The sequence below is a fragment of the Rattus norvegicus genome, chromosome 1 (genome assembly GCF_036323735.1).
Source record: "Rattus norvegicus strain BN/NHsdMcwi chromosome 1, GRCr8, whole genome shotgun sequence".
NCBI classification, from domain to species: Eukaryota; Metazoa; Chordata; class Mammalia; order Rodentia; family Muridae; genus Rattus; species Rattus norvegicus.
The window spans coordinates 108,483,261-108,490,609 of record NC_086019.1 but is presented as its reverse complement, the minus strand read 5'-3'; the positions used below and the strand labels follow the sequence as shown (position 1 = coordinate 108,490,609).

Here is a 7,349-nt window from a genome sequence, read left to right as displayed (position 1 = left end):
CAGCGTTGATGCGCGCCGGCCTTTGTTGCCGCCCCATTGTGAGGGCCATGCTTATGAAGACTAATCCAATCATAAATTGCATCTCTGAACCAATCAGAGAGCCCGGAGCCTCCCGCGAATGAAGCCCGAGTGGAGAACTTTGTTGAACTTCATTGTCAGAGCTGTCAGTTTTCAAAGCGCTGGAGCGGGCGGGCCACTATAAAACCATCTCCTGGACTGGAGAGCCACAGAAGACTTGCAGACGCCCAAGTAGGACGGTTACCAGGATACTGAGCTGAAGAGGGCACCGCGGGAGGGGTGGGAAGCCAGGAGCTTGCCCTCCGGCCAAGGAAAGGGGGCTACAGCACCAGCCCCGCTCTGACCATGATGTTCCCCGGCCTCCTTGCGCCCCCCGCGGGATACCCTAGCCTCCTGCGACCCACGCCCACCTTAACACTGCCCCAGTCCCTTCAATCCGCATTTTCTGGCCACTCTAGTTTCCTAGTAGAAGATTTGATCCGCATCAGCCGGCCCCCCACCTACCTGCCCCGCAGCATACCCACTGCCAGCCTGTCACCCCCGAGGCAGGAGGCCCCCACAGCCCTCGCCGACTCTGGGACCTCGGACCTGGGCTCTCCTGGGTCCGGGAGCCGGAGGGGCAGTTCTCCACAGACCGCCCTCTCCCCGGCCAGCGAGCCCACGTTTCTGAAGTTTGGGGTGAATGCCATCCTTTCGTCCGCGCCCAGAAGAGGTAAGTAACAATCGTGCCCTCGACGTACACGTCCAGCGGCCGGACATGCACTCAATCCCTCACAGACTAATTCCTCTGCGCTTGTTGGTACACAGTTCCACGCAGGAATTCAGACCTCAAGGCCCAAGTCACTGGTTATGAAACTTAGGTATCGAGGATTTAGGGGGAGGAAAAGTCTCAGGCCTTATGGGTATCCTCAAAATGAACTTGAGCCCTGGGACCATTGAGTGCAGTTCCCTAGTCTGGCGTCTCAGCGCCCTAGTCTGGCGTCTCAGCGCAAGCGCTTTGGCGTCTGCGTTCCCACCCTCAAGACTAGGAAAGAGATTTTTTTTTGCTTTAAATCCAACACGTACGTATGTTTATTGAGTTGGTTTGTACTATTATGGATGGATTTGCAAGACCCCACCAGACCCTCCCTATTTGCCTAAGTCTCTGGAATGGTGATGGGATGGGGGCACAAATGAGATGATACTACACAAATTTATTTTACTCAGAGACTACATTTTTGAAAGATGCCTCTGGGGCTGGAGAGATGACTCAGTGGTTAAGAGCACTGGCTGCTCTCCCAGAGGCCCTAAGTTCAAATCCCAGCAACCACATGGTGGCTCACAACCATCTGTAATGAGATCTGATACCCTCTTCTGGTGTGTCTGAAGACAGCTACAGTGTACATATATAAATATGATAAATAAACAAATCTTTTTTAAAAAGATGCCTGCTGCAGTGTTAATTAGATCGTGTGTGTGACGCGCTACGCAGTGATCAAGCACATGACCAAATCCTATCTCTCTTCCCCCGCCCTACTAGAAACTTCGCCGGCTTTGCTGCAGAGTCCCCCTCCCAAGACGTTCGCCTTTCCATACTTCGAAGGCTCGTTCCAACCCTTCATCAGATCCTCCTATTTTCCAGGTAGGTCTCTTTGGCGTTTTTTCGCTCCGGGCGGGACAGCCCGCCCCAGTCCCGGCCGTCGCTCCCTACCCTGAAGTCGTATTTCTCCGTCCACCCCTCGGGGTTACGCTCTGGTTCAGAGGTTGCGAGGCGTACAACATTCACGAATCCGTCGCGCCAATTTGATACCCCATTTAGCACAAGCAGTGACTGCTTGACACTACGCACCAATTCCCTGCTCTACAAATTAGCAAGAATTGTCATGGTCCGCATTTGAGGCGGTTCCCTTCCCGGCGAGGAGCTGTTGGCATCCCTTCACGCCGCCGTTTCCCACAGAGTTGGTGCACTTGGCCACCATTCGCCACAAAGGTCTCAGCACCGTGACCAATTGGCCAGCTCCTCTGGGCAACCACACGCAGACCGGCTCTCGCTCCTCCACGCCGCCGAAAAACACCTACCAGCCGCAGCTAATTTCTCGTTAACATTCATTCAGGGCTGCTTTTTTTTTTTCCCACAAGACCACATGGGGTGCCCTCTTGTGTGGGATGCTTGGGGTTGCTTGGGGGTAGGAAGCCTAGATCCTCCCGCGACCCTAACCTGCGCTTGCCAATTTCATGTCCCAAACCCATAACTTGCCCGTGGGCTCTTTTTGTAAAAGAAGAAACAGTTGGCAGAATCCGTCTCTGGGTCTTGGTCTAGAGTAGGCAAAACACCCTCAAGAGTTTTCATCCTAAGAATTAGGAGTGTTTAAGCATTGCCTCGAACACTTTACGGCTGCTTAAAAATCAAGGAAGACCCCTTAGATAAGAAGGGGCCAGAGACTGGGTGCAGTGGGTGGGGGCAGGGCAGGACCAGGACAGCACTCCCAATATCAGCAAAAGAAACTAGCCACGCATTTTTTTTTTTTAAGGGAGAGAAGAAACTCTCCACCACCACCATTCAGGCTTTTGCCCACAATGGAATTTGCTCCTTTCTCCTGGGTCTCAATGGTCTAACAAAAACAACCCGAGCTTTATAAATAGCTTTTCGTGTCCATTTAATGTGAAAGATTGGGGGTAGAGAAGCCTCTGCCATCACCGCTCTCCCAATGGTCTCAGCCTGCAGTTGTGTTTAGCTTGAGTGTAAATCTCTTTTGTCCCGGTAATATATGGCTCTCGCTGCTTGTCCATAGCCTTTTGCGGTTAGTTCATTACTACACAATTACCATTCACGCTTCGTTAGCGTCTCTGTTTCTTTTTGTTTTTCTTTTTCTCTCCCTTAAAGCGAAACTCTCCCCCTTTCTATAGCGCCAATTCCCAGTGGGAAGCGGTCAATGTGCTAATTAGACGCCACTTTCCTTGTATTCAAAACGATTTCTTTACGTTGTGGGGGAGGCAGAAAAATCATATGTAGTTTTAAAAAACGATGAATGACTGGATTTTTTTTTAAAGCCAAAGCAGATTTTTCCCTGTCTGCCAACCAGCAAAGTACCTTGTTTTAAAAGGTACAGATGGGACCATGGTGATTGCGAGTCCGTGGGTTTTGGGGGGAGGGGGAGTGGAGGTGTGCTGAGTGGTCTCCGTGGGATTATTTTTATTCCTGTAATTTTCTTTATTCTGTTGCCATTTAAGCTGGTTGGTGCGGATTGTTTCTCTAAGACCATTGAATGGAAGTGGGGGGAAAGCAACAGGCAATTGTGGTCACTGTTTTCGTGGTTTTTCCTAATCCGGGTTTGCACGGTTGAAAGGGAAAGTCATTTGTGCGGAAAGAGCCTTTCATTCGGGCAGGTTGTAGGTTCTGCGTCTATTCTCTACCGGGAGAGAAAGGAGTGCTTTAAAGAGATAAAGGGACCCGAGGGGAAAAAAGGAGGCAGAAAGCTAGCGAAAACGGCCCGGGAGAGGCGGATGCTCGGCTCTGCAGGACACCCGGCTCATTCTCTATTTCCCTCACCCCGCAGCTTCCTCCAGCGTCGTGCCTATTCCTGGTACCTTCTCCTGGCCGCTGGCCGCTCGCGGCAAGCCTCGCCGGGGCATGCTGCGCAGAGCCGTGTTCTCTGACGTGCAGCGAAAAGCCCTGGAGAAGACGTTTCAGAAACAGAAGTACATCAGCAAGCCAGACCGGAAAAAGCTGGCTTCCAAGCTGGGCTTGAAGGACTCGCAGGTGCACGCAGCCTCCACCGCCCCACCCTCACGCAGCACCCTAGCCCATGCTAATCAATTGCGAGAGCTCTCTGATGCCTCTTGGGCTGGAGGAGCAGCTGGGGAAACCCAGGCCTAGCGAGGGAGTGAGCATGAGTGCCAAGTTATTTGAGGTTTCCCTAGAGCAGCCTCCTTTTCCCGCCCCCTCCACCGCTCCCCTCCCCCCTTTCCATCTTACTAGGCTCACCTCCCCCCACCCATCCAGCTGAGTCAGATGCTGAAGGAGAGGATGGATGGATGTAAGGGTACTTGAATAGATATGTGGATGGATAGGTGTATACGCTAGGATAGGTATGTATGCAGATGGATGTGTGCATGGATAGGTGTATGCAGGTATAGGGGTAGGTGGATGGTTACATGAATAGGTACATAGATGCATGAATTGGATGGGTGGGTCATAGCTATGGGGGTGAGTGGATGAATGCACGAATTCAATCGAACGAGCCTGGATGTGCAGGTAGGTAGATGAGTGGAGCGGGAGTAAAAAGGGAGTACAAGGCTGTTGGGGAAAACCCCACAGAAATCACCTTGAAGGCAGGAAAGACAGCGCCCTCCTCCGTGGTCCCCAAGTCTGGCTCCTGAGGGTTGCCCCAACCACCCTAACCTGCAACCCCCCTCACTGTGAGCAAGACACTAACTGGTTTTCCGGTTCTTCCCTCACAGGTGAAAATCTGGTTCCAGAATCGACGCATGAAGTGGCGGAACTCCAAAGAGCGGGAGCTCCTGTCTAGCGGGGGCTGCCGAGAGCAGACCCTCCCTACAAAACTGAACCCTCATCCGGACCTCAGTGATGTAGGCCAGAAGGGCCCTGGGGATGAGGAGGAAGATAGTCCTGGTGCCAGCCTGGCCTACCATGCACCCCCAGATCCTCGACACCTGCTGGAAGGGCCACTGCCTGCCTCGCCAGCGCACTCGAGCAGCCCGGGTAAACCCTCAGACTTCTCTGATTCTGATGAGGATGAGGAAGGTGAGGAGGACGAGGAAATCACTGTGTCCTAGGAGCCCCTGCAGCGGCTCTGGTGCTGTTGCAATTGGAAACTGGAGAGGGAACGCCCACGTGGCCACCTCTGTACAGGATCCAGGATCCTGCCTCTTCTCAGAACAGATCCACCACCTCCTCAGGGGTGGCGCCACCCTTTCTGTTGTTCCAGAGACATTTCCTTGCTGCTGCCACCTCTAAATAGCCCTTCCCACAGACGTGTGGGTCTTTTTCCCAAGGGCAACATTGGATCTATTTATTGCAAATTATTTTACACCGTGTGCAGGGCGTGTATGGAGAGGGGTGTCTCTAGTCTCGCTACCAGCGCTTACCGTGAGCCAGGTCCTATCAAACACCACGCCTCTGACCCTTAACTTCCTGGATGGCCACCTTTCCGGAAGTATCCGTCAGCCATCCGGGTCTTCTCACATAAGAGATTCCACAAGAGAGTGAGGGCACAGCCACGCCTCCCTGCCTAAGGGAAAGCACTAAGGGGTTTTCTTGATGCTTCTTTGGCGGGAGGAAGTGATTTCTCTCTGTAGAGAAGGGCGTGTCTCTGTTTCTATGCTACTTTGAAACATTTAAACTTTCTCTACACCTAGGACATGTGCGCCCCGGCGCTCTGCTTTGTGTTCTTTTGCTATTTCAAGGGGAGCCTTTTGCCGAACTGCCAGCTGGCACTGGGGTGTGGACTTGTCTGCCTCTCTGACGCGCTTCACCCAGCTTTGCTGTCCATGCGGCTTCCATGCGTTGTGCTCTACTGTGTATCTATATTTTGTATGGATATTTTATACGGAGGTTATTGTGAATGACCACAATGAAGGGCTGGCTGCGTATTTTTCTCTGCAATGGTCTTTAAAGTTTGAAAGGGTAGCTGTGTAACTTCATAATTTATAAGGAAATGCTTATTTTGTATTTTTTACCATGTACAGACTTTTTATATATGTATATATGTATCAAATGGACAAATGCCAAATAAAAAGTAGAATGGATTTGATGGCTAAAGGGCATCATTAATTCACAAAAGAAACAGGATTGGTCTCGTGGATACCCAGGAGGCAAACTATTAAAATATAACCCTTTATGCTAATTGACAAGCGACAGCTCAAGTAAGAGTGGACCAAGAAGCTGGGCTTGCAACTAACCTCCCATTCTCCCAGACCAAAGGGATGGGCTGCAAGAGGCCTGTGCAGGGCAGTCGGGTTGTTCACACCTGCAGTGGTTTGCATGTTCCCCTGGAAGCCGTGCTTTTTCTAGTGTCCCAGAAGGCTTGAGGACTAGTCCCGATCCTTCTGCAAATAGCTTGATTCTAGCTGGAATGTCGGTCCACAGTCCAAGCCAGCGAGTCCAGATATGAATTCCAGTCTCCAGGGTCTGCAAGCTTTTTCAATGGACAACCTGATGGCTCCTTCCTGCAGCAGTGTCCTTGGCCATTGCCTAAGAGAATGCCAGAGAGGTCTTTTTTTTTCTTCGAGAGACCAGTCTCTGTCCCATGCATCTCACACCTAAAGTTCTTTGTGAACTCCTAACTCAAATCCCAATAGTCAGAGAAGTTGCCAAGCTTCACTGGGGGGCAGTTTGTTTGGCAATTGAAATGTGAGCCCATTTTCCCTCCTCTTCAATAACACAAGCCCTCATGCTGACTCTCCCGACCTTGTGACCAGGTTAGTTTATACTGAAAACTTGGAGAAAAAAAATCGTGCTTGTTTTAATAATGATTCGAATTCAAGAAGCCTCCCAGGTCCTCTCAGCATGTGGTCAGTGTTCTCCTCAGGTTCTTCTGAGAAAGGGATTCCTCTGCTAGAGCCCACCCATTCAGAGATGGGAGCTTGGCCAAAATGGCTGACTTCTTCCTCCATGTCAGTTCTAGCTGACAGTTCTAACTTAGGCCAGTTGTGAGAAGGGTTTAGTGGCTGGAGTTCAAAGGGTTCCAGAACACCCCATGTTCACACCATAAAACACAGCAATACATTGCAGCCAGAGTAGCAGCTCAGGTGCCCGTCAGTGCAAGCATCACTAAATGCTATAGTACATAGAGCAATGGGATATCACTCACACTTTATTTTTTTTTTTCGGAGCTGGGGACCGAACCCAGGGCCTTGCGCTTGCTAGGCAAGCGCTATACCACTGAGCTAAATCCCCAAGCCCCTCACTCACACTTTAAACGGGAGTTCTGTCACCTGCTTCAACACCAATAAACCTAAAGGGCATTTTGCCAAATCACTATTACAAAGTGACAGAGGCGAAGACTGCATTGTATGAGGTTTGCAAAGCAACCAGCGTGTGAAAGCTACTGAAAGGGGCACTGTCCAGCCAGTCAGTCACATTCCAGTTTTACAACACCAAAAGGTTTTAAAGATCTGTTGCACAGCAATAAGTGTAATTGACCCTACTTGGTTGAATGCCTATACTTGGTTGATACAGAGCTGCGAAGATGGCTTGGTTGGTAACACACCTGTTGTTCAAGCAAGCATGAGACGCTCAGTTTAGATCTCCAGAACCCACATAAAATGTCAGATGTAGGGTGCAGCCTTGAGGCAATGGAGACACTCAGACCCCTGAAGCCAGGCAAACC

At 50.9% G+C, this 7,349-nt stretch overlaps 1 protein-coding gene across 1 annotated transcript; it reads left to right on the top strand.

Moving 5' to 3' along the window:
* Positions 1-228: 228 nt before the first annotated feature.
* Positions 229-5,764, top strand: Dbx1 (developing brain homeobox 1). The gene is made up of 4 exons (NM_001009644.2): positions 229-730; positions 1,538-1,639; positions 3,555-3,757; positions 4,459-5,764. Exons 1-4 carry the CDS (start codon positions 364-366, stop codon positions 4,792-4,794), a joined length of 1,008 nt encoding a protein of 335 aa, NP_001009644.1. The 5' UTR covers positions 229-363; the 3' UTR covers positions 4,795-5,764.
* Positions 5,765-7,349: the final 1,585 nt, after the last annotated feature.